We start from the raw sequence: 27,982 nt of genomic DNA, 5'->3' as shown, positions 1-27,982 counted from the left end.
AAAGCTGCCTTTAGCAGTGCCCAGGGGTTATTCCAATTTACTGTGCTCCCATTCGGGCTCCACATAGCTCCAGCCACGTTCCAGCGGCTGATGGATAAGATCCTCCGGCCGTATTCCACCTTTGCAGGGGCATATCTAGACGATATTGTCATAGACAGCACTAGTTGGAACAAACATCGATTCCACTTATATGAATTAACCAGCGCATTATGGAAAGCTGGTCTTTGGGCCAACCCCCAAAAATGCCATCTTGCCCGAAGTGCTGTAAAGTTCCTGGGCTACCTTTTGGGTAATGGTCTGGTCCAACCCCAAGCTGAAAAAGTGAAGGCTGTGACAGGGCCAGCCCCACCTAAGATCAAGTAGGAACTATAGAGCCCAATATCACAGATAATTTGAAAATGCCCTGTGTTACTCTACAATGCAGCAACCTTGCTTTCCATTTGGCTATGGGTGCCAATGTTTGCACTTGACGTCACGGTCCGGCTAGAGTATATCATATATCCCAAGATCTCCCTAGAGTACCATCAGTGTGGCCCCCAGTAGTGAGGCCTACACACAGACTCTGATCCCTGTTTTGACCTCTTCCATTATTAGGCTCCAGACCCCGTTGACAGGCACCCCATCCATCCCTAGGCTGTAATGCACCTGCCCCAGACACCTGCGTCTGTACCAATCATGTTGGTGGATACATGCTCACCATATGCAGACTTTAGCAAAGCATCCCTGCAAAATAGCAGAGAACGGTCCCCTTGCCCGATCCTGGATGTGGCCTGAAAGGGGGCGGCGGGGGCCTCCAAGGCAGCTGCTGTAAAAGTTATTGCACTTTTCAGATTCGTCTAAGTACACTGTAATCCCTTGGCGTCCACATCTCCTTTTACCAGGGCGCTCAGACTAAGGGAGAAAGGCTTCCTTTTACTCCACACCCCCCACCCCCACTCACTGTCCTGTGCCTGTTAGTTTGGTCTGGGTCCACTGTCGCCTCTGCACCCTGGTAACTCTGTAGTCTCTGATTCTTGGGGCAGAATCAAATGGGCACTGGTTGGGGCCTGCCTACGGGCATGGGGAGAGGCTGAACAGAGATGATTTTGGACAGTCCTTACTACCAGTGTGCCTTTTAAGAAATGTTTGCTGCCTCAGATTCTGGCGCCGTGGATACTGTGGCTGAAAGAGTCCTGTAAAATCATGATCTCGGTAACTGTCTGGTCCACTTTCTGGTTGGATGGAAGCACTGGATGGTCAGTGTATAATCGTTTAGCCTCTATGGCCCGCGCATACAATCTAAGTAACTGATGTGTGTATGCACAAATAGCCCTCGACACCATCTGCATGGATGGCTCCTATTAGATGCACGTGGGGACTGCCTCTAGTTGCAGGCATTAGGGGTCAGCGAGAAACAGTTGCATGGAGGACTACACTTCTGGCAGTAACTTCCACATAATGAGCTCCCTTATGTGTATGCAACAATACTACAAATACCTGATCCATTACTCTCCTTGTTCCCAGACCCTGATCTGTAACAGCATACCTCTGTCCGCTGCTAGTATATTGCTCAATGGGGTCGAATGCAATTACGCTGATAATATCAACCATGCATGTTTTGTAATAGCACCCCTTGGGAAATGGTTATATGTATCCTTCTTAGTCATTTTTAGCAACATTACTGACCTATGTTCCCGGAACCTGTTGGACATTCCTGGTTCTTTGCCCGGCTGCCCTGTCGATGGTGTGCATCTTACTTTATCGAAGTGTGACATTCTTGTGCAACCCGTGGCTTTATTGGCAATGCCGACAATATGAATACAAGATGCCACCTCTGAATTGGATGGGCATATGTAATTTAGGCATAATAACGCTTTGTTCATATGTGCTCTCTCCCTGCACCATTGCACATAACGCCCTGGCCAGGTCGCAACAGTCACTGGTGGAAAATCCCATGGCAACCCGCCTAACTGGTATGATGCCCTATTTCTTGTAGACCATCCGCCTGTGGGATTGACGAACATGAAGATACACTGTTAATATGTACACCTCACTGGACATCTTTGCTAATGCCACAACAGATGCAATTCAGGCCCTACAGTGGGAAGTTGAGAGTATGTTTGCATACATGGTCCAGAACTGTGTGGCCCTAGATTATTTCCTCACAAGGTAGGGTGTGCAACCTATTCAACACCACCTGCTGTTTCCTCGTGGATGACCAGGGCCAGATAGAAATGTATGCTGCCCTAATTAAGGCCCAGAATAGAGTTCTTGCAGGTGCGACCCCCCCACTACAAGAGCTTATTAAACTGGTTGGTTTACTTTCTACCTGATGTGGGAATTGGATCAAGCAACTTTTTATGATAGTTTTATTCATACTTGTATTACTGATAAGCGTACTGATAATCATAAAGCGCTGTGCCTTTGCTATCACACACCTGAAATGCCATAAAAAGTCACTAGTACCTTCTGCCTGCTTGATATCATATGAATACCCAATCGTTGACCCGACACGTGAATGTGAAGAAACTCAAGAATTTCTCAGGCTGGCCAGTTTATATAGTGAAACATGGGGGCAGAATATTGATGCCTATCAGCATTGAAGGGGGAATTGTGGAGGGTGTTAAGGATTTGTCTAACATACACCTGTCATGTATTATTGTTAATGCAAAGCTTCCTTCGAATGGATAGTGTCCTCCCACATATTCCTCATCTTATGATAAATATTTCTCCAGCTTGACTGCTTCGGAAATGTTATTCGACAGAGGGCGCTGTATGCAGTATCGCTGAGTTGATATCCCACGAGGGCCTCTGTTTGACATTCAACATCATCATCAGTACAACTAGTGCATGCAGCGCCCGTTGGCTTCAGTCCAGTTTTTCCGAGCTAACGCTTCGAGTGAATTACAGTAGGCTTCAGTGAAAGATTTTCGTTAGAAAATGTCTTCTTCGAGGGGATTGGGTCCTCCGACGTATTACATATCTATGACAGTAATCACCACAGCTGTGCTGCTTCGGAAAATCTTCGATGTCTGCGTCCTGCGTCAATGACGTCGATACACCGCCCTCGAGGACCTCCTCCGATGGCCGACGTCACTGGATGTTATAAGTAGGACGCATGACGCCCGTAGCCTCAGTTCCGTTTCGGGAATCTCGGCGCGCCTTGACTCTTTGGAGTTTCTGTTGCTTTCTCGGTTCTTCGAACCTGTTTGTGAAATATTTCTTCGTGAAGATGTCTACCTCATCTTCCACACCGCGTCCGTGCTTTAAGAAGTGCGGGGACTGTGGGTCCAAGATGTCAGTCACGGACTCGCACAACGCCTGCCTCTGGAGGCCCATGACACGGATGACTGTGTCGACTGCCAGTCGCTCACGTCGAAAGCCTTGCGGGAGCGCAAGAAGAAGTTATCGGTAGGTAAGGTGTCCAAGCCCCGGAAGTCAAGGTCTGCAGGGCTTTCGACGGATGACTTGAGGGGCGACTCTCCGCATCATCGTCGGAAGTCCAGTGGGTCTCGGTCCCGGAGTCGGTCTCGCAACTCCACTGCCTCTTCGAGGCACTACCGGAAGCGCCGTCATCGGTCGCCTTCCCCTTCCTCATCCGAGGACTCCGCCCGTCGGCGGGTCGCTTACCCCACCAAGCATGCGACACCGGAGGAATGGGCTTCCTTCGGGAAGAAAATGTTGGCTTTTCTCGAATCGCAGGGCAATGGTCCATCCGCGCCTCAGAGTGGGGTTGGTCGTGATCAGCCGAGAGACACCGCTCGCATGCCTTCGGGCTTGGGTGGTCGTCCCGATTCGCGGGAAAGGTCCCGCTCGGACAAGGGGAATCGTTCTCGGCATGCCCGGTCCAGGTCCGGGTCCTCGACGCGCTCGAGACCGAGTGAGCCTGTGAAGTCTTCAAGGAAGACATCGACACCTGTGGCGCAGAGGTCGTTGACAGACTCTCTCGAGGCTCTGCCTCCGAGGAAGTCGTCGAGGCCGTCGGCACCCAGGATGTCGAGGGACACGCTCGGGGCTCTGCCCTCGAGGCCTGTGTCGACGCCGTCAATGCTTCCCTCGACGCCTTTCAGGGCTGTGTCGACAGGGGTACCTCGTGGCTCGGGGGAACCACCTAGAAAGGCTCTGGCCAAGGTCAAGCATGGCTTTGTTTCCAGTTCTGTAGCCTTCTTGCCCCCACCTGGAATTCATTTTAGAGGTGGATGAGGGCTCTGTTGATGGCATGGTGCCAGACACAGTGCCTGACGAGATTCTCTCGGGCCATAGCCTGTTTGAGAACCTGAGGCAGTGCCTGCATGATGCTAGTGGGCTGGACACCTCTCCAGAGGTGGAGTTTTGTAGGCCTGAGTCTGGCTCTCATGCCGATTCTTCGTACTGGCGCCTTATGTCACGGGTCACCGAGTACTTGGGATGGTCTGCTCCCCCAGGGGAGTTTGTTCAGGATGACCTTACGGATATCCTCGACATTGGTCCACCAACTGACCCAGTACTGCCATTTCATATTGCTCTACAGAGGAGGGTGGCGGCGGCTTGGACTGCTCCGGAGAGTCTCCCGGCAGTGAGCAAGTCTTTGCCGCGAAAATACCGCCCAGCCAGTAGTGACCTCTGCTACTTGTCCAAGCACCCTACTCCGGAGAGTTTGTTGGTGCAGGCGGCTACGGCCCTGGCAAAGCAGGCGTTGTACCCTACCATCCCTCCTGATAGGGACGACAAGCGTTTTGACGGCTGAGCGAATAAAGTGTTTTCTGCAGGGGGTATGGCGCTTCAGGCGGCCAATTCCATTTGTGCCTTGTCTCGTTTCACGCACACTCTGTGGAACTGTGTTTCCTTGGCGGCTGAACATATTCCCGAAGGGGATGAACTGGATGGTTTCCTTGCCATGGTTCAGGATGGCAAGGATGCTATGTGTGAGGCCGTTCAGTCGGGTTTGGACATGGCAGATTGCGTTAGCCGGTCCATGGCGGCGAGCACCGTAATACGCAGGTTTGCGTGGTTGCGGAAGTCGGGGTTTGCTCCTGATGTGCAGGCCCGGCTCCTCAACATATCCTTTGACGGGGAACATCTTTTTGGCAGCAAGGCTGACGAGAGCCTTGAGAGGTTGCAGACCTCAAAAGCTGCAGCGAAGTCGTTGGGCGCTGCACTTCGACAACCTCTACCTTTTCGTCCTAGGGGACAGCAATGGAGGGGAGGTTCCTTTTGTTATTACTCATCCTTTGGTAAAGCGAGAGGAGCTGCCAGTCAAAGGGGCCACCGTAGGAGTGCCAGAGGTGGAAAACAAGGTACTGGAGGTGCTTCAGCTCAGTCATGAGGCCATGTCCCATGGTTCGCCGGTTGGGGGAAGGCTGGCGCATCATCTTGCAGAGTGGTGCGCCATTACTTCAGATGTGTGGGTTCTGGAGATCATAACCCACGGCTACTGTCTTCCTTTCCGGCAGAGGCATCAAGACAATCCACCGGGGAATCTCTCTTTGAAGAGTCTGGATCCGCTCCTTGCGCAGGAAATTCAATCCCTGCTGGAGAAAGGCGCCATAGAACTGGTGCCTGTAGCAGAGAGGAACAAGGGATGGTATTCCCCTTATTTTTTGATTTCCAAGAAAGACGGGGGATTGAGACCCATCATGTACTTGCGCGGTTTGAACAAACTCCTCAGGAAGGACAAGTTCAAGATGGTTACTCTTTCTCAAGTCCTCCAGGCCCTTCAACTTCAGGACTGGTTGGTGTCTCTCGACTTCAAGGACGCTTATTTTCATGTGCCGATCCATCCGAAGCACAAGAAGTAGCTGAGGTTTGCGGTTGGCGACTCGCACTTTCAGTTTCGGGTCCTGCCGTTCGGATTGACCTCCGCCCCGAGGGTCTTCACCAAGCTCATGGTAGTGGTGGCAGCGCACCTCAGGAAAGGGGGGATTCACGTCTACCCCTACCTGGACGATTGGTTGATCAGGGCGCGCTCTCCCGAGCAAGTCCTGGATCATCTGTCAGTCACCTGCCACTCCCTCCACAAGCTGGGCTTCTCCCTCAACTTAATGAAGTCCCAATTGACACCTACTCAGAGGCTCCAGTACATCAGAGCAGTGCTCGACACGTACCTGGGGCAGTGTTTTCCTCCCCAGGTGAGGGCTTATCACATTCAGCAGATGGTGCACAAGTTTCAACTTGCCCAGACTCTCCCAGCGTTCGAGTTCTTGAGACTGCTCGGCCTCATGGCATCCTGCATTGTTCTGGTGCCAGAGGCCAGGTTGCGGATGAGATCTTTGCAATGGGCACCAAAGCTCCAGTGGTCTCAGTCCTCCGACAGGCTGTCGGACCCTGTTCAGGTGCCGTCTTCGGTCGCCCGGGACCTTCTGTGGTGGGCCGACGAAGGCAATCTGATGAGGGGGTCTCCATTTTGGCTGCCCTGGCCAGAGGTGACGATCGTGACGGACGCATCCCTCACGGGATGGGGAGCTCATGCCAACGAGTTGACAGCGGTCCTTGTTCTCCGTCGGAGTCCAGACTCCATATCAATCTGTTGGAGCTGAGGGCCGTCAGGCTAGCCCTGAAGACTTTTCTGCCGACTGTGCGAGGAAAGAATGTCCTGATCCTGACAGACAACACGGTGGCCATGCACTACCTCAAAAAAAAAGGGGGGGCAGGGTCACTTCCTCTGTGCAGCGAGGCGATCAGCTCTGGTTCTGGGCAATCCAGCAGGAAGTTTCGATCTCGGCAGTTCATCTGGCAGGAGACGACAACGAGACGGCGGACACTCTGAGCAGGCAGAGCGCGATCTCTCACGAGTGGGAGTTGGCTCAGGAGATTCTCCTGGAGATCTTCGTCCTTTGGGGGACCCCTTAAGTGGATCTTTTTGCCTCCAGTGTCAACCGGAAGTGCGAGAGGTTCTGCTCATGGGAATTTCCTCCAAACTGAGCCTTAGGAGATGTGTTCGTGGTGGAGTGGTCATTCCCACTGCTGTATGCGCTTCCTCCAGTTCACGTCATCCCGCAAGTACTGCGGAGGTTACGGAAGTTTGGTTCCCGGATGATCCTCATTGCTCCGGCGTGGGCCCGGAGGACGTGGTACCCGGACCTTCTCGACTTGTCCATCTGCCCTCCACGTCGTCTTCCCTACCGAGACGATCTGCTCTCACGGGAGGGGGGTCAGGTTCTCCATCCAAAGGTCAGGTCCCTCAACCATCACGCTTGGTTTCTGAAAGGTTGAGGTATAAGGATTGGGACCTCCCTGAAGATGTGATGGCCGTTGGAGGAAGTTCTGCGACTGGTGCAGGGTTAAGAATGTGGATCCTTTTGCATGTGAAATTCCCATGGTTTTGTCTTTTTTGCTTTCTTTGGCCCACAGGGGCCTTCAAGTGGGTACCATTAAAGATTACCTGGCAGCGCTGTCCATCTTTAAGCGCTCGTCTGAGGAGTGTTCCTATTTTAAAATTCCTTTAATTTCTCAGTTTCTGAAATGGCTCATTAATGTGTTCCCTCCATCACCTTTCCAGGTGCTCGGTTGGGATTTGAACCTTGTCCTCAAGTTTCTGATGGGTGCTCTGTTTGAGCCTTTGCATTCATGCCCTTTAAGACTGTTGACTCTGAAAACTGTATTTTTAGTGACGGTCACTTCCGCTCGCAGAGTGAGTGAGTCACAGGCACTTTCAGTTAAGCCACCCTTTACTGTGTTTCATAAGAACAGGGTTGTCCTTAGAGTTAGTCCTTCTTTTCTTCCGAAGGTGGTGTCGGAATTTCATTTAGGCCAGAAGGTTGTTCTTCCGGCATTTTATCCTCCTACACATCCTGGTAAGGAAGAGGAGAGGCTCCAAAGACTTGATCCTAGGAGAGCATTAAGCTTTTATATTTCACGCATGTCCCGGGTCAAAGTGGAAGATCAGCTCTTTATTGGTTACGCTAGAAAGCGTTTGGGACAGGCTGTGACGAAACAGACTTTGTCTCGCTGGATTATTTTGGCTATCTCTGAGTGTTACCGCTTGGCGGGTAAGGACCCAACGGTCAGGTTACAGACCCATTCTAACAGGGGTATGGCTGCCTCTATTGCCCTGCAGAGGGGTGTTCCTATTCGCAACATCTGTGATGCAGCCACCTGGGCTTCGGTACATACTTTTGTATGTCACTATTCCCTCGCTTCCATCCGGGGGCAGGATCTGGCCTTTGGCAAGGCGGTCCTTTACTCTGTAATTTGATTGGGCATGCTAAATTTCTGTTTTCTAAATTCTTTTTCCCACCTCTTTGCATTGGTACTGCTTTGGGAGTCTGTCATAGATATGGAATATGTCAGAGAACCCAATCCCCTTGAAGAACAAGTTACTCTCTTACCTGGTAACGTTCTTTCGATGGGATGGTCCGACGACATATTCCATATCGCTCCCTCCCTGCCTTCCCCGCTACAGAATTTCTTATGCGATTGCAGTTTACGTTTCCGCAAGGCTTTGTGTGTCAGACTGGCAGAAGACTGGTGGCACACGTTGTGGGACAAAACTACAACTGAGGCTACGGGCGTCGTGCGTCCTACTTATAACATCCAGTGACGTCGGCCGTCAGAGGAGGTCCTCGAGGGCGGCGTATCAACGTCTTTGACGCAGGACGCAGATGCCGAAGATTTTCCGAAGCAGCACAGCTATGGTGTTTACTGTCATAGATATGGAATACGGCGTCGGACCAACCCATCGAAAGAACATTACCAGGTAAGAGAGTAACTTGTTCTTCTTTGACTCCATCAACGCCCAAGTCGGGTTTCAAAAAGTGTCAGGACTGCGGGTCGAAAATGTCAATCACCGACCTCCACCGCGTGTGTCTGTCGTGTCTGGGCTCTGGGCACCGTACGGCCGACTGTGGATCCTGTCAGGCGATGACTGTGAAAGCTCTCAGGGAGCATAGAGGGAAACTGGCGGTGGGGAGGTTAGCGTTGAAGTCGCCTTCGAAGAGGGAGAAAAAGACTGATGAGTCGAGGGATTCTTCTCGATGTGAAAAATCAAAAAGATCCCAATTGAGCTTTTGATCGCACCACTCTTTATCATCTTCCTTTAAGAAGGCCAAGAGGCGCCATAGGTTACCTTCGACCTCCAGTGATTCCTCGACAGAGGTAATCGGGTGTCCTACGAAATCTGATTCCCCTGCAAAGTGGGATGCATTTCGTAGTGAGATGATGCAAATCTTCGAGAAGGCGGCCTTGGCCCCCTCGATTGAAACGCAAAAGAGCTCTGCCCCAGCCCATCTGCATAAGGTTGACAAGGAGCAAGTCGACGACTAAATCTTCAACGTCGAGCTTAAAGCCGGTGTCACATCAGGAAAGTTCTCAATCCAACAAAAAATCATTGAGAGCTTCGACGAGTCGAGAACTGAGTCCAACTATGGTGCTGTCGAAGAAGTACAAGGCGTCAAACCTCAACGTCTTCGCCGATTCCGTCAGAGCCCTCGACACCTAGGTCGACGACAACTAAATAGGCACCAATTTTCAAAGCCGACCACTATTTGGACATTGTCTATGCCGTTGACAGTGTATGACAAGGTTTACAAGCCTTTACCTAAAAAATATCATTTTAAGTTTCTGTCAGCTATGTATGAGGAAGACCAACCCTCTGATGACAATACACCACCTTTTGGTCTACACTTTGGCACCCCCAATGTGCCAGAGGAACTTATATCCGACGAGTCCAGGCTAAGAGATTTGTATGATAGTCTCCAGTCAGCTAGTGGCTTGGATACCTCACCAGAGTTAGAGTTTGGCAGGCCTGACCCCTCTGAGCATGCTAACTCTTCGTACAGAAAACTGATGGAGAAGGTTATTGAATTTATGGGATGGAGTTAGGCCCACTCCATCGCTGAAGCAAAATGATATGACTGACATCTTGGACCAAGATCCTCAGAAAGACCCAATTTTACCTTTCCACATAGCACTACAGAAAAAAGTCTCAGCTAATTGGAAGACCCCGGAAACTGCGGCTGCAGTTAATGAAAAATTTGCAAGGAAGTACAGACCTTCCAGCAGTGACCCGGAATATCTTACCAAGCATCCAAAAACCTGATGGCTTGGTGGTTCAGGCAGCTACGTCTACTAGGCAGTAGGCTTACCCATCCATTCTGACAGGGATGACAAGAGAGATGATGCCTGGACGTGAAAGGTTTTTACTGCGGGTAGTATGGCTTTGAATTCCACTAATGTGACTTGTACGTTGTCTAGATTTACGTTTACCATGTGGGACTGTGCTGCTACGGCGGCTGAACGCTTCCCGGAAGGTGAAGAAAGAGATGGATTCCTGGCGATCTTTAAGGATGGTAAGGAGGCAATGAGTGAATGTCTCCAATCAGGTTTGGATACTGCAGATAGCATCAGCAGATCCATGGCTGCTAGCACAGTATTACGCAGATGTGCGTGGTTGTGGAAGTCGGGTTTGCACCAGATGTGCAGGCAAGACTACTCAACATGCCCTTTGACGACGCAAGGTTGTTTGACAGCAAGACGGATGAGAGTTTGGAGAATCTGCAGACCTCAAAGGTGGCGGCTAAATTCCTTAGCGCTGCCATCAGACAACCTCAACAACCCTATTCAGGTTCATCTTCTTGGAGGGGTAAGTCCTTTAGATTAACTCCTCAATTGGAAGAGGAAGAGAACAATCCGGTCAAATGGGTCAGTGAAGATTCCCTCGTGGTGGAAGAGGGAGCGGTGCTAAGTCAGCCCAAGCGGCAGCAACTTTACTCTCACCCGCTGCTTCAGCTGCCTCTAAACCACTCTGAGGCTTTGACCCACAAGACCCTGGTGGGAGGCAGACTTTCACAGTATCTGAAAAAATGGCGGGGCATTACTTCAGATGCTCGGGCATTGGAATCTGTGGCCCAAGGTTACTGCCTTCCTTTTCAAAAAAGACCTCAGGATCATCTACGGGATACAACTCTGTCAAAATTCCGGATCTCCTCCTTGTGCAGGAAATCTTACCCTGCCAGAGAAAGGTGCAATAGAACATGTACCTGTAGCGGAGAGGAACAAGGGTTGGTAGAAGGACAGAGGATTGAGACCCATCTTGGATTTAAGAAACTTGAACAAGTTCCTCAGGAAGGACAAGTTCAAGATGGTTACCCTTTTTTCAGATCCTTCAGGCTCTCCAACTCCAAGACTGATTGATATTATTGAACCTTCAGGATGCTTACTTTCATGTGCCAATCCATTTCAAGCACAGAAAGTAACTGAGGTTGGCGGTTCTCATTATCAGTTTCGAGTTCTGCCATTCAGGCTAACCCCTGCCCCGAGGGTTTTCCCCAAGTTGATGGCGGTGGTGGCAGTGAGTCTCAGGAGAGGGGGGAATCACGTCTACCCCTACCTGGACGATTTGGCTGATTAGGGCTTGTTCACCCGAGCAAGCCTGGGAACATCTCACCGTAACCTTCCACTCACTCCACAGACTGGGCTCCTCCCTCAATTACAAGAAGTCTCACATGATACCATCCCAAAGTCTCCAATTTATTGGTGCAGTCCTGGATACTTCCTCGGGGAAAGCCTCACCACCCGAGGTGAGACCTCAGCACATTCTGCAGATGCTTACCAAATTCCAGAGTGCTCAGCATCTTCCGGCCTTAGATTTTCTGAGGTTGCTTGGTCTCATGGCATCCTGCATTTTCCTCGTGCCAGAGGCCCACCTGAGGATGAGATCCATTCAAGGGGCTCTCAGGACTCAGTTCTCAGGCAAGATGTCGGACCACCTGCAAGTTCCAGGCAGAGATGCTCAGGACCTCTGTGGTGGGCCTGCAAAGACAACATTTTCAAGGGAGAATCGTTTTGGCAACCATGGCCGGAGATAACGGTAGTGACGGATGCCTCACTAAGGGGTGGGGAGCCCACACCAACGATTTGACAACCAGCAGTCGTTGGTCTCCATCGGAGTCCAAACTACATATAAACCTTTTGGAGCTGAGGGCGATCAGACTATAGAGCTGTAAGGCTTCCGGCCCTCTGTACGGCGAAAGAATGGCCTGATAATGACGGACAACATGGTGGCCATTTACTACCTCAACAAGAGAGGAGGTGTTGTGTCACTACCACTGTGCAGAGAGCCAATGCAGCTTTGGTTCTGGGCAATACAAGAAGGAATCTCTCTGTCGGCAGTTCACTTAGCCTGAGAGCAGAACATGGCGGCGATGCTCTGAGCAGGCAGAGCACAGTCTCCCATGAGTGGGAACTAGCTCAGTAAGTCTTTCAAGAGATCTTCACCCTTTAGGGAACCTCTCGAGTGGATCTGTTTGCGAACGGTGTCAACCGGAAGTGCAAACGGTACTGCTCCATGAAATTTCCCCCAAGAGGAGCTCTAGGAGATGTTTTTGTGGTGGACTGGGAATTACCACTTCTGTATGCGTTTCCTCCATTACCCGTCATTCCTCATGTGGTCAGGAGGTTGAGAAAGTTTGGGAAATCCATAGTACTGATTGCTCTAGGTTGGGCCAGGAGGAAGTGGCACCTGGACCTTCTGGATATGTCCATCTGCCCTCCAATACGTCTTCCACAAAGAGATGATCTTCTCTCACAAGAGAAAGGTCGGGTTCTCCATCCAGAGGTCAAGACACTCAGCCTTCACGCATGGTTTCTGAAAGGCTGTTATGCAAGGATTGGGACCTCCGATGACTTAATGGAGATTTTGCTTTCAGCCAGAAGGCCAGTAACTAAATCTTTGTACCGTTGCCATTGGAACAGGTTCAGCAACTGGTGCAGGGATAAAAATGTGGATCCATTTCTATGTGACACACTTATGGCCTTTCCTTTTTGTTACATTTAGCTAATCATTTAGCTGCCTCTTCCTTCCTTTTAGCTGCCTCTTCTTTCCTGCTCTTTACTCTTAGATCAAGGGCGTCGCTCGCCCGGGCGTCCAAAGCGAAGGGCAGACAAAGAAAGGGGAAATTCCTGTTCAGACCAGGAGGACCCAGGGCCTGACCCCCTGCTGAGACAGCAGGTAAGCATGCACCAACATGTGTTACTCCCTCTGTCCCCACAGTGATGGAAGCGCTGAACTTGCTGAGCTTTCTTTCCAGCGTACTGATATCTCTTCCCAGACCTCATGCTACTACTGTTTAAAGGGGCTTTAAACCATGGTATTTAGGGAAAGGTGCATAAAAGTTACCTTGACAGGAAGTCTAAACTCAGAACCTCTTCCTTTTCTTTCTTATGGTAGTCCCCATATGGACAACTTGTACATGTTGTTCTTTTTCCAGAGAGTCAGTGCTCTTTTAGCAAAAGCTGCATAATATGTTTTTTCTAGGCATTGTCATTTAGCCAGGAGTGGCCACAAAGAGGTCACTCACAATATTGGGTCAAAACAGATTTATTTAACACAAAAAAAGCTCCTCTCCTGTGTCAAACCAAAACCCATAGTTTCAGAATATAGTCTCTTCTCAAATGTTCCATCTTTTTATGGTTTGCCTTATAACGTTCTCAAAGGTTTGGGCACCATACTGCTACTCACAATTTCTGAGTTAACTGGATCTCTATTTTCTCCTGTTTATGGTGAGCTACAACTCTGATTCTCATTGTTCTTTCGATAGATATCATTGTCTCTCCTCCATGTACTGCAGATACACTTGTAGCTCTTCCTTAACCATAAGACAGAGCCACCTGTGTTCGCCATTCCAGTTTCCCTGGAAGGTTTAGAGGGCCTGATCACCTCCCTCTTTTAGGCTCCTGTCTTCTGACCATCTTCAAAACCTCTCAACTCCACCTCTGGTCCTGCTCCTCATCGATGCTACATGCTCATTCCTCTTCGCTACATGGTTTAACTCCTGCAGATTAAGGTCTCACCTGTAACCCCTTCCTTGGGGCAAACATGTCCTTTGTTCCTTCCTGTTCTTGTAAGCTACTACCTCGTTAGCCGCCCAAACGCTTCCTCCTTACTCCTCACTCCCACCACCCCATCCTGATTTTCTGGTCCAACCTCCTCCCGATGTGTCTCCCCAACTTCCTCCTTCCTCTGATCTTCTCTCCCTCTAGCCTCCAGCGTTCACCTCTTTACCCATGGTCATGCCTAGCTCTCTCCTTCCAAAACAATCAACTCGCTCCAAACTACTGCCAAATCTTGCTTCCCCCAAATACCCACACCTTTGTGGCAGCCTTTTTTATATACTGTGGGCCACTCCACCTGTTGACCAACACTATTTGGCATTTGTACGTGTGCACGATAAAGGTTGGCCACCCAGGATTGGTCAACCTTGATATCTGTATTGAGATCATATGTATTTGATTATGTATTTGGTGCTCCAAGAGGAAGGAAGTCTGTGGCTTCATAAAACCAGTCCAACATCTTGTATTCCCTGTTTGCGTCTGTATATGCATAGGTAGCAACATTCGCCAACCACAGCTGAGCTGCATCTGCAGCAGAACCATTGGTAAGCATTGCAAGTACTTTGAAGTGATCACAACAATTTCTGGTCAAGGGGCTGTAGCCAACTTTCTTGGCCTGTGGACGGATTGTAGCTGAGCTCCCTCTGATCCTTGATTTTGATAAGCAGTTCCATCGAGTGGCGGCAATAAAAGCTTACTCCTGGGACTGGCAGAGGTCTGGGCAGTGCTGATGTGTCCTTGAAACAGAGTGCTGGGTTCCCGACTGGGGGCGACATACTACAAGCGGAGAGAGCCCTTGTGTAGCGGTGCTGGTGGCCATGGCGAAACAGTGAGTGGACCCACAAGGGAGACGGATCCCTGGCCCACAGGTGAGGGTGGAAGTGGCGGCAAATCCCCTCATACTGGGCTTGTGGGAGATCCATGTCTGGGGTGGCTTGGCAAGCCGGGGTCCTAGAGGTGAGGACCTGCAGGTCCGGGACAGTGTGCCTACAGGGAGTGGCGAGAAGAGACTGGAGTGAGGTCACAGTAGAGGACCTGGCCCCTGGGATAGCTTGTGGCCTCAGTCAGAGACCGAGCCGCACCGGAGCTGCGAACTTAGACTGGATTCAGCCGAGGTGGCCCTGGAGAAAGATGGGCCAGGGGCACATCAGGCAGTCAAGATGGCGGACACAGTAGTAGAGTGTGCTGCAGCTGTGAGGATATTCAAATCCAGCGACCATGCGGGTCGGGAAGTAGTGGTGACGCAGGACTGCACACAGTTGACACGGAGGCCACAACGACACAGTGTAGGCTGGTGGGGTCACACCTGTTGGGGATGGTCAAGCCTTGATCATAGTGAAGCGCTGGCACGGACTTTGGGGAACACTGGTGGTAGGCAGGAAAACAGAATTCTCACACCACGGAGTGATGCGATCTTGCAGTGGTCTTGGGAGCTGGAGGAGGCAGAGTGGTAGCAGAAGATGTGCACCAGCAGGGTAGCTAAAAAGACTCCAGGCCTACTGGAAGAAAGTGACACCCTCATGGGAGAGTGAGCTGAGGCTTATGGAGGCCTCACTAACAGTGGCCTGAAGGACTGGTGGCAAAGTGTAGCAGTGAGCCTGGAGCCAGACCTTGCTGAGATCGCTGTTGGCTACAAGAGGAGTTTGTTGGTGCTAGGGGCTTGGAGGCTATATCAAGTGAGGAGCTGAAGGACAGCAGGCTCATCGACAGCCCCGGGGGAGAACCCAGACTGCTGTGAGCAAGGTCCAGGAGTTTGTAGCACGTTGGCACAAATGCTGGACAAGAAAACACTGGCGAAGCCTAGGCAAACAAAGATGGAAGCATTCACTCAGAAGCAGAAAGGAACAGCAGAGTCCCCAGACACACAGGAGGGGCCAAAATATGGAGACGTGCATGGTCAGATGGGGGGCTGATGAGCACATCCTGGAAGATCGACGTGGGACTGTTCCAACAAGATGTGCATTCTTTCTCTGGCTGAGAGGGTCAACAAGGCAGAGGCAAAAGTGGATGAAGCAGTGGAAGCCGCTAGAGAATTCCGAACTAAGATCCAAGACCTGGCCTCGAAGGTGCGAGCACTGGAGGATAGAGCAGAGGATGCAGAAGGCAGGGCAAGACAGAACAATATAATATAATATAATATAATAATACTGCTACAGGTGATTGGCCCGGGAGCCCAGTCTCAGAGATTCACGGTACAGAGGGCGCACAGCTCCCTGGCCAAAAGGCCCCTCCCCCGTGGGGGTGCCACTGAGACTGATTATTGCACAAATAATGAATTTGAGGGATAGGGAAAAGATCCTGTCTTTCTCGCATGAGGGCAGGGAAATAAAAAGTGCATCTGCAACATTGGTGATATACCCGGATTACATAATACAGGTGCAGAGACACAGAATCCTTTTTGTACCGACAAAGGAGAGGCTGCGACGGCAGGGTCTGAAGTATATGTTGTTGTATCCAGCCAAGTGGAAGGTGCTGGAAGGTGGGAAAGCACACTTCTTCGATAGGCCAGAAGAAGTGCCCCAGTGGATGTATATGAACAAGATGGTGGCCATGAGAGTCAACGGGGACAAGAAACGCTGAAGTTTTTTTGTGTCAGGGAGACATTGGAACCCTTGGTGGTAGTGGGTTTGGCGGGGGAATCTTAAGCAAGACGGGATATGGGATATTTGAAGGGAGCTCAAGAGGGAGCGTAGCCCGGTGGGGTGACATTTTATTTAGCAGGGCTAAGTCCTGAATGGAGGAAGGCCCCCCCTCGCGGACACGTTACTGTTTCGGACACCTAGTCTTAGTTGTCCGCCTGTCAAGTGCCACCGATCCTGGTGGGACAAATGGCAGGCAGGCCTGAATAGTGTGGAACTGTTGGGCAGCTTATTTGTTGTTTTATGGTTATGGTTAAAGTTAATGTTGGTAGGCAACTTGCCTGCATGTCGGGCTGCGGGATGGAGGGGCTATCTGGTTGTTTATATGGATGATCCACAGAGTCACCGGGAGCGAGGGAGTTGTTGAACTAGAGGCAGCTTGCCGCTGCAATACTGGTTGTCAAAGGCAGAGTGGCAGATGACTGTGGTATTGGAGACAGGAACAGGGGGGGGGGCAAGCTGGGCTGGGGAGGAGTGGGCAGAGTTATGAATGGCAGAGGTAGCTAGAATACGTACCTGGAATGTGCAGGGATTGAATAGTTATATCAAATGTAGCAGGGCTCTCACATATCTGTGCAGGAAGAAGGTGGGTATTGCCATGTTGCAGGAAACGCACCTCATGGAGGAGAGACAGGCTTGCTTGGTGAAGAGGGGAGTACTGGGGTTTGGGGTGAAGTACTCCATATAGGCCAGAGGTGTGCTGATGTGGGTGGCACCCTCAATTCCATTTAGTTTGAAGGTGGTGTAGATGGACGATGAAGGGAGGATGGTATTGGTCCATGGTTATGTGGACAGCAGGGAGGTCTGCTTATAAACAGGTATGCCTCTAACGATGATGCCTCAAGCTTCTTCCACTCCCTATATACCGGACTGGCCCCATATAAGGTGGTTCATGTGGACTTGGGGGGAGGGGGAGACTTCAGATGCACTGTAGACTCTAGGATGGACATATCCGATGACAAACACAGCAAACGGTTGCTGCCGGCTAAGGTTTTGGGGGGGTTGCTAGAAGACCTGGAGCTGGTGGATGTCTGGAGACAAATTAATGTATATGTTCGAGAATATGCGCCCTACTCAGGCCTCCATAAAATTGACACAAGTATTTACTATTTATTCACTGGGGCTGATAAAATTGGGGAATTCTCAGCGGTGACATTAGAGGGAAGAATGATGTCAGATCATGTGCCGCTGTTCGCCATTTGGTGCCTGGGGGTAGGTATTCCCTCAGTGCAGACATTAAGGCTTATGGCTGAGGCCTTACAAGATGGCCCCTTCTGGGAACATATGGCAGACAGAATTTATTGTTTTGTTTTTAGATGAACATGCATAGTCTGGAGGGGACAGATACATTGTGGGAAGCCTTTAAAGTGGTAGTGCGAGGGGAGGTGATTGCAGGGCCTTGGAGTCCGGCAAGATCTCCTAGGTAGACTGTCAGACAAGGAAGAGAAGATTTAATGCTTGGAACGTGCACGATCAGCACAAAGGGGAGGCAGAAGGCGACCTCCTCATGCTCCGGTAGAGTTCTATTGAAGATATGGAGCGGCTAGGCAAATATGATTATACCAGGTATACGGAGAGGCTACATGGGAAAGGGGACACGTCGGGAAGGCTGCTGGCCTGTCTCTGCCAGTGAGAGGAGCCAAGGACAGCGATTACTAAGATAATAGATGAGTGTGGGGAAATTTGGAGGTCACAGGGAGAGATAAACAACACCTTCCAGAAGTTTTATGAGAACCTCTACAATGTGAATAGGGTAGTAGATGGTTAGGAAATAAAGAGGCACTGTCCCAGATAGACTTACCTAGATTGGAGGCGAAACAGCGGGAGGCTTTGGGTGGCGCCGCACACGATAGAGGAGCTGCGGGAGGTAATCCTCTCCTTGCCAACTGGGAAGACTCTGGGTAGCAACAGCTTGCTTTACAGCTTTTTATAGGGAATTCATCGGGGGAACTGATTCTACAGCTGCCACTGACATTGGAAGGTGCATATGGGAGTTGCAGGCTGCTGCCCAGTATGATGGGAGTCTATCATAATCTTGGTGGTAAAACTGGATAAGGCGAAAGAAAGATGCGAATCGTACAGACCACTGTCCATGGTTAGCCAGGATTGCAGTATCCTCACCGCCCTTTTGATGGAGAAGCTGAAGAACGTGATTTGTGTGTTAATACACCCGGTTCAAACAGAGTAGTTCCGGGCAGGTCCACCTCTGGGAATTTTAGAAAATTACATATAGCTATTAAGCAGAGGAGGCTCCGAGACGATAAGTGCGTGGTGATCTTTCTGGACTGCTTTAAGTCATTTGACTCAGTCAGGTGGGAGTGGATCTATGCCATGCTGGAGCGACTTAGGGTAGGGTACGGTTTGGGATGGGTGAAGACGGGCAGGCATATAGCTAAGTGATGGTCTATGCAGTGGGGCATGATGCATGGATACCCGTTGTCAACCTTGTTCTCTATACTGGTGCTTGAACCTCTAGCAGTGTTATTGAAATTGAAGTTTAGAGATGCAGGAATGATGGTACATGGGACGATTCATGTTTTCTCGTTGTATGCAGGTAGCATGCTTTTGCATGTCCAGAATCCCGAGGGCAATTTGGCATATATTCTTAAGGTTCTTGATAATTGTGTGGCGCTCTCTGGGATAACGATTAGCAGAGAGAAGTCCTGTATGTTTCTGCTGGGCGGATGGGCTGGATTGTAAGAGGCGTGACTCCCAGACTTAGGGCTGCAGTGGGCGACGAGAATGTTTCGCTACCTGGGGGTGCAGATATGTCACAACGTTAAACCGTTGCATGTGCTAAACATGATTAGGGCACAGGAGGGTATAGAATGCTTGCTGGGTTTCTGAAGAAAGTTTCTTCTTTCACTGATGGGGCGGGTCGCACTCATTAAAATGGTGGATCTCAGCCACCTACTGTACCATTTTATGAACGTGCCTTTCCTTATCCCAAGGTCCTTCTTCAAAGAGTTATACGCTGCGCTGAGTGGGTTTGTATGGGGTTCAGGGAGGTGCAGGATCGCACAGAGTATGTATTGTTGGGTCTTCTCGCAGGGCAGAGTGAGGTTACCACACATGAAACTGTATCTGGCGGGTCGGTTGCTGTATGTTCCGGAGTGGCTCTCGGATGAGGTCACGTTGGAAACTAGGCTATTGCAACATAATAAGCCTATACTTGTTGAAAGTGATACTCTGAGTAGATGACAAGAAGAGCCCTGACGCCCCACATATCATACAGTTGTGTAGAGTGATTTGGAAGAGGTTCAAGTAGTTGCTGGGCCTAGGAGAGCCTTACTCTCAATATATACCCCTGGCAGCCACTTATGGGGAGACGAGAGAGACCTCAGGATCATTAAATACCAGTGGGAAGACAAAGGGGTGGTACTATGGGGGGACCTATTAGCTGATGGTGGGGTTGCTGGAGTTTCAGGATGTTGTAGAGGAAGCAAGGCTGCATAGGGGGAAGTAATCAACATATACAAGGCTGATTCGCCCAGCCCAGATCTGGTGGTCAGGGTTCCCAGACACAATGAAAGAGGATGCTACACTTGAGTTATTGTACAACATTTCAGTGGTGCGGCACAGGGTTTCTAGTCTATCCGAGAGATTACTGCCGGGCTGGCAGACAGGGTCTCTGAGCGCCAAATCGAAATGGGAGGAGAATTCAGGGAGGAGCTCTGATGAACAAAAATGGATACGTTATAGTACTATACCCTAAGAAGGTGTCTAGGAACGCTAGACTTAAGCTGACAGTTAAATGTCCTAATTCGGCATACCTGACACCGCACCGGATCGCGCAGTTTCCAGGCGCGATGGATGGGGGGTGCTCAAGATGTGATGCAGAGGGGGCAGGAATGCTGCACATGTTTTTGGAGTGAGTATTAATATTGTGATTTTGGCAGGAGGTGTTGTGGTGAGGCTGACGAAGGGTTGTGGGGTGTTAGAAGATGTAGGGGGTTGCCTGGAGGCATGCCTACTTAGGCTGTTTCCGAGACCAAAAGGGGACAAACCGGAGATCAGGATGCTGGACCTGGCATGCGTGTTGCCAAAAAGGAGGATAGCTATGGCTTGGCAGTCGCTAACGGGCCTGCAGATAGAATGCTGTTGGAACGACCAGAGGCACGGGTCCATGATAGAGTCGGCAGTATGACGTAACAAAAACGCAAGCTCAACGCGGGGAAAGGTACGCACTTTGTTTTCGAAATGTGGTTTAGGTAAGAAAGGTGGGCGTCGGCGCTGCTATGGTGGTTTGGAAATTTTGCTGAAGGTCTCATTAAATGTAACTTTAATTGTCAGAGAAACTAAAAATTTGAATATACAATGCATTAGTGCACCTCCTGAGCAGGGCCGACCAATGACCTTGGTGAACTTTTATAATAGCCCACACATTTCTAATCAAGGGTGCCCAGGGGCATTGAGGGACCTTGTCGATTCACAGTGTATAGCTTATGGGTGTCAAGACTCACTGTTAATTTTGGGTGGTGATTTTAATGCCAAAATGGGCTTGGGGATAATCCCAGAGAAGATAGATCCCGGGGAAGACTACGCATACGGGATAGACCCTGCTCAAATGGTAGATGAAAGCACGTGTGCAAGGGGATTGCAGTTCAGTGAGTGGTTCCTGGAGTGGAGTATTCGCTCGCTGAATGGCCGTGTCGGCGTACATCGACCTGGGAAGCCTACCTTTTGTCACTCGAGGGACAGCCACCACAATTGACTATTTTTGTATATATGTAAAGGATTGGTATTTAATAAAGGAGTTTGAGGTGGTCGTAAAACTATTCAGCGATCACCACCCATTGAGGTTGGTATTGAGAGTAGACCCGACAGTGGCCCTAGATATTAATCTGCCACAACTGGACCACTGCAAAATTAAACCATTGTGTAAGCGCCAAGTAAAATGGGCCAAGCTGGACACTAAGGCTACACAATCTATGGTTTATAAGACTAACATAGAGGGAATTGCCACTATTCTCTCAAACGGGTCAAGTCCTAGCGCAATCTTTCTGGCCTTACAAAAAATATGGAGGTCGATGTCTGATATTTTCCAACAGGACTTTAGAACGGGGAGAATGAACACTCAGACTTGGTTGTTGAACCATGCCGTACAGCACAGAATAATCTGAAAAGAACTTTACATGCAAAAGATAGCACAATGCGCAAGATAATTAGTGCCCGGGCGCAATATAAATATATCCTGGCAAAAAGGAAGTGTTACTTTGAAGAGTTTGCTTGGGCAGAACTCATCCAGGCCGTACAGCTAAGAGACTCTAAAACATTCTGGGAGTTCGTGGCTGATGGGGGGGGCCTATAAAAGAACAAGGACCCATAAAGAGAACAATGTAAGTGCAAAGCCATGGTCCAACCATTTTAGTTCCCAATATAAAGCGGATCCCCTCACCACATATTCTGGGGCCAGAGGTATGACTATGCGACTAAGTCTAAACGAGGTAGAGGTTGCAGTAAATAGGCAACTCCACAACCGAGCCCCCGGCCCGGATGCCATCCCAGCTGATATTTTTTTTCGCGATGAGATAGATGTGTGGGCCCCATTGCTGAATAATTGTTTTAATGCTTTTATGGAACTTGGTACTTAACCAGCCTCTTGGCGACAGGCAGTAATTTACCCAATCTTCAAGAAGGGTGACCCAGGCAGCCCTCTTTCTCATAGACCAATATCTTTGTTGGATACTTCTTTTAAAATCTTTGGTCGGGCTGTTCCAGAACGGCTGGAACAGTGGATCTCTGACTCAGGGGTACTTGCAAAGATACAATTGTCATGATGCCTACCCCCGGAGCACCAGGCCAGGCCCAGCACCCCCGGGAGCAGGCATCATGCCCCCGGGTAAAAGCCCAGCGGCCCCTTATAGTGGCTCTTTGGACTCTGTCCTGGCGCCGTTGGCGCCAGGCTCATGTTGGACATCAGTCCTGGCGCCATAGGCGCCATGCTCATAAAGGAAGGTGTTTTGTGCACTTACCTGATGCAGACCATGCTGCAAGATTCAGGCCTCCCTGAGACCTGAAAGGGACTATTTTTTCATTGGGACTATTTTGCCACTCGGGCGTGGCCAGGGAAGGATACTTACCTGGAACTACTTTGGGGGCTATTTAAGCCACGCCCAGAAAGTAGCTCACGCTTCGCGTTGTTCTGCATCCAAGCAGCTGAACGCTCACCGTGTCTGCTCCTGCATCTGGTCTCCAGCCACGCCCGCCTCGATCCTGGAACACCTGTAAGGAAAGAAGAGAAGAGAAAGGTGAAAACCAAGAATTTTATCAAACTTCTTACCTGCATCCGGAACCTTCACGCCAGCGTTCCTGGGAAAAGACTTTCATTTAAAAGCACCGCGTTGCTCGCTGCAGCGCCGCGCTTCACTCACCTGTCCTCGGGAGTTCTTCTGGCTCCACCGTGACTGTCTGCACCGGTCGCCACATCTCTGCGCCTAGGGGAGAGAAGAAGAGACAAAAGGTGAGCAGAAGGTACATATGAGGAAAGCCTAATTTTCCGCCATAACACTTACCGGTCTTCTGTTGGTGGACCATTCCTCATTTCGGGTTGGCGCCGCTTCGTTGGCAGGTACCGCACCCCGGCCCCTATGGGGAAAGGACAAAAGACATTACTGGAGGAATATAAAGACTTTAAGAGGGATCGCCCCCATCGCTAACTCACCTGAGTTTACCATCGGCAATTCAATCCCTCAATGCATCGCCTTCATTCTGCACCTGAAATAAAGGACAGATCACAGGTTAGGAAGGCAACAGAAAAGGAGGCTCAACACTTGAACTTTTGTAATCTTCATACTTACGGCGTTCCGCTCGGAAAGTCAAGTGGATTTTGCCAGTGCCATTCTGAAAACCAGTGAAGTAACTGGACAAACACGCACCCCTGCACCAGAAGCAGGATGGAGAGTTCATCCTTTCAAACCATAAGGTGAGCTTCAACCGGGGATTTCGGAGGAAGTTAGAGAAGAATGAAGGGGGCAAGGGGGGAGCAAGCACACTATTCTGCAGACTGTTAATCCCCTTTCTCATCTGCAGAAGGATATTCCTACGGGCCAGACGAGCAAGATTTGAGGGTCCTGTTCAGTCGGTGTTCCGAGTTCTGCGCATCACGCTCGAAGAGGCCACAGCAACCCAGACTAGACCAGCGCCTCCGTGGGAGTCAGGTGAGCGTTACAACAATATGGTTTTCGCCCCGGTCTGGGGACTAGAGACCAGGTTTTGAACTTGTACTTAGTGGGTGCAACATCAATATTTGTCAGGGGGAGCCACTTTATTTGGCATTCATGGACCTGACCACAGCGTTTGACAAGGTGTATAGGGCTATGCTCTGGGCCTTTCTCAGGTCCATGGGCTGTCCGGAGGACCTGTTGAAGGTTCTCCAGCTGATTCACGAAAACACCTCGGCATGTGTCAGATTTGGAGACCAGGGACAATGCACAGCCTTTTTTGAAACTTTTTTGGGTGTCCGTCAGGGCTGTGTGGTGGCCCCGGTATTATTTGCCCTCTATATAAATGGAGTATATCAGGCTTTGGTTGAGACAAATGCCAATTTTATTAGAGTAGGTGGAGTTCCGCTCCCAGTATTGGGTTATGCGGACGATATGGTTATAATTGCCCGCACTGACATAGCTTTACAATGATTGTTGGATGCCTACACACAATGTCCAAACGCAAATTGGCAATGAACTCCAGAAAATCAGCAGTTATGGCCTGTAGGAGCACAGGCAGAAAACCACTTAAGATGCGTACGATTTGGAGTGGCGGAGAGCCCATACTGAGGGTCACTAACTTTGAATATTTGGAATATTTAGGAGTTTGTTTTAGCGAAAACTGGCGGGGGTCTGGCCATGTAGATAAACAATGTTTGAGGATGAGGGAGGCTCTTGGGGGCTTGTCCCGATTCCAAAAGAATTGTCTAGGGCAACCCATTAATCTAATTCTCGAAGTGTATAGAACTCAAACTAAAACGTCTACTAACTATGGGGCCACATTATGGGGCATTGAAAAAATTATTAATATTGAAAAAGTGGAGAATACCTTTCTGAAAAAACTACTTGGGCTACCGCAGTCTGCACCTAATTATGGTACACATTTGGAATTGGGGTACCCGCACAATGGTGATGAGTGGTTGTTGGCCCCTTTGTTGCACTGGCTAGCGATATGGTCAAACCCGAATGCTACGCTTTCGCATACGATTGTAAGAGCCTTGGTGACTAGCTCAGTTAAACAGAAAATCCTGTGGCTCTCTTATATTCAGAAATGTATTATCCAGTTAAACTGTGAGAGCCTGCTATGTCCACCAACACATTTGTCTTCTTGTTCCGTGAGAAAATGTAAGCAACTCTATAATGCTATCCTTGTGTAAAACAGGGAAACTGTTGCTCTGGGGATCCCTGAGAACAGAAGGCACATTGTTCTAACCACGCAGGTATTACCCAGACTAGACCCGCTCTATGCTATTTGCTATCAGCTTCCACGATGCCAGTGCCTTGGAGTTCTGTGGACTATTTGAGAAAAGCATGATACCATTGGAACAAATTTACCCTTTGCAATCTGACAGAGCATTGATAATGCCAAGACCATTTAAGAAACTTACTGGTTCTCGTGGATATTATTCTTACTGCACACATGCACTTTTAACTTGTTTTTTATTTGGTATTTCCTTCTTTTTTTATACTGACTTGTATGCGCTGATGTTTTTAAACAAAATAATTGTATTTTGTATTGATTCTGTATTTTATCTTGTAAATGTTGTTTATGGAAAAAAATAATCCGAATAAACTGATTTGATTGATTGAAAGGTACACACTTATCAATTGCAAGAGTAGCACTGTAAAAGGGGAGGAGGCTCCTTTTAATCGTCAAGCCCAAAATAAAAGCTATTTACATATAAAAGAAATGCAAGGGCACAGGCAGGTATAACCAAACTTGGGGGTAGACTGAAACGCGGTAAATAGGCCTTACAGCATGCTTTTGCAGAAAACATGTGATAGTTATTTTTTTATTAATCTGCTACTAAGCGGCAGTGGCTGGTCCCACGATCACAGGCCTGTATGGTAAGAAGCAAACAATAGTTGTTATTTTTTCGAGGTCACAGATGAAAACCCATGGTTCCCGCCGACAGGCAAGGAGGGCACAGCCATTTTATAATTCAAAAAGATTTGCAGAAAGTGATTTTTAGATGGTGTCAAAAGAACCACAGCGGTTGCAGTTAGTATGTTTCGCCTGAGAAGAAGGTTGAAGAGTTCTTAATATGCAACATTTATAAGTTCCGCTGGTCATCTCAAATGTTTCAATGAATTGTTACTACAATGAGGGAAGTGAGGTTTGGATTGTGAGGTCACAAATTATAATTAAAGGCGGTGTGGGAAGGTCTGTGGACCCAATCACAGAACACAATGTATGTTTTTCTATAAAGGTATGATGTGCGAGCACCAGTCGGCTCGGTTTGCAAAGTTACTAATGTTAATTAGCTCGATTGTTGCAAAAGTTTTAGATTTAGGGCTTTGACAGCGCCTTTTCACACAAATCTGTTCCGCATTCTGTTTGAATATAGCTGGCCCAGCTGCGTCTGGGCCCTGAATAAACCTACGTTACTTCTTGCCTGCGAACACTCCATTTGCTGACTACTTTTGTACATTTTTATTTGCTTGTCCCGCAGCGTCCCCCGACTCAATGGCACAGGGCATTACAAAGGCGGGTGACAAAGGGGGTGTGACAATGTGGAATGTGCTGGTGCAGGAGCTGTTCTGGTCGCCTAAGGACAAACCTCTTTGAGCAAGGGCCCTGTGATGCTGGTTTGAGGTTCCTGCTGTGAACTGTGAATTGAGTGTCATGGTCTTGGGAGGTAGGGGAAGAAGGATCGGGAGGTGATTGCTGGAGGAGCAACAATTATGTACTAGAAATGCATTTGGTAACCAGACTTTCCCAGATGCTTTCTCTGCAGGTTGTTGTTTAACTCGTTATTCTTTCTTTTTTTTTAGTAGTGGGTAGTTGGTTTTACGTCGTTTTTTGGGATTGTACCTTGAATGAGGCAGGATAACCACTGTATTCATGTGATGATGACTTGATGGTTGTAAAAAACAGAATAAACAAATGTAAACCGTTGCTGGGGAAGCCGGACAAAGTATTTCTCCAAACCTGCCTTGGGTTGGATGTACATTTTATTGTTCAAGGTTGCTTGGCAGTTTCATTAAAGGGTTGGTGATATCAGTCTGTGGCATGTCTGTCTCCTGCCCGAGGACAGGGCTACGCAAAGTTGAACAGAGGTTCTTCCCCATACCACTATCCCGTCTATCAACCACTATCACCCCAGATTAAGGCAGAGGACTTCATCACTGGCGGAATCTGTTCATACTTTCACTGGTAATCTCCACCTGAAATAATATTCTCTTTGACCTAAAAATATTCAGAAATTGCTTCACTTAGTGCCAGGCTCGCCAATGCTGTTTCTTTCTCCCTGACTAATTGTCAATCCTTTATTAAATGAGTCTTACTTATCGGTGGGAACTGAAAGGGGTGAGTTTCAGGGGGACGTAGCGTAGTGATGTACACTTGTTGTGACGCTCATGCACAGTGTATCTGTACACCGTTTTGGTTAGACATTGTTATATGCTGCTTGCTGCCACTAATCCACACACCCACAAGTTCATAATAGAAAGCTTCCATAAGACTAGAAGTTATTATAAAGGCAACCTGAATTCTTACATATTCGTTTTCTTTGAAAGCAATTACATTTATCTTCTTAGTTGTGATTTTTAATATGCTGGTGTCATAAACATGGTTGACCGGAAATGTACATATGGCAAAGGTTTGTTTCTGTTTCAATGCAATTAAATATATTTTTTCTAACTAACAGGCTAGCCATTCATCTCAAGCTCTGAACAATCCCTCGACCTCTTGCCAGTCAACAAACGGTAGAACGCCGGTACTTGTAGCCCAGAACAATAGAATCCAAGGTACTGTTTTTTTCTAAATTTAGTGATTATTATAATGACTTGTGTTCATTTTGTAGTACATTTTAGAATTACTTTCTGAACTTTTCCCTGTACTTTTCTTAAAAACGAGTTTAGGTGAATGGTGCATCGTGAAGATTAGAATGATGTTTGAATGTAATTATCTACCCTTCCCTACTTTATTGACACAAACAATAAGGGGATTTATGAATGATGATCATGGAGGTCTCGGAATTCTTTCACTTTTGATATTTTCCGCTCTGTAAGATGATTTGTTAAGGGCTAGGCATGGCCACTCTTCTGTTGAAGGTTCTTTAATAGATAGAAATACCTTCTCCAGACCACTCACAAAACGTATCTGAGGCTACTGATAACTTTCCTGGCAGACTAGACACCAAGACCTTAAATGCGATCAGACTCCCTGATGGTACTGAAGTGGTGGCATCTATAAAGAGGCTCGTCCCAACTACTGTATTATAGTTTTTGTGCAGGCCTTTCTTGAATCATGGGGCATGTTTGCTGAGTTGTGCCTTCAGAATTTGAGGAATGGAACACATTGTTCTCCTTCATCCAGTATAGAACGAGACAAGTCAGAATTTTTAAAGC

General features: G+C 48.8%; 1 protein-coding gene across 4 annotated transcripts in view; it reads left to right on the top strand.

The window, feature by feature from the left end:
• LOC138527959 (transcription initiation factor TFIID subunit 4-like) overlaps positions 1-27,982 on the top strand; it is a 3,082,360-nt gene that overhangs the window by 959,502 nt on the left and 2,094,876 nt on the right. For all 4 annotated transcript variants that reach the window (XM_069639368.1, XM_069639358.1, XM_069639375.1 and 1 more), the window contains one exon: positions 27,280-27,379. In XM_069639368.1, coding sequence (XP_069495469.1) covers positions 27,280-27,379 — 100 coding nt within the window. The remainder of the gene's footprint in view (positions 1-27,279; positions 27,380-27,982) is intronic.

The sequence above is a fragment of the Ambystoma mexicanum genome, chromosome 1q (genome assembly GCF_040938575.1).
Source record: "Ambystoma mexicanum isolate Mex_15411 chromosome 1q, UKY_AmexF1_1, whole genome shotgun sequence".
NCBI classification, from domain to species: Eukaryota; Metazoa; Chordata; class Amphibia; order Caudata; family Ambystomatidae; genus Ambystoma; species Ambystoma mexicanum.
The sequence above is the reverse complement of the archived record's forward strand: the minus strand, read 5'-3'. Positions and strand labels throughout refer to the sequence as shown.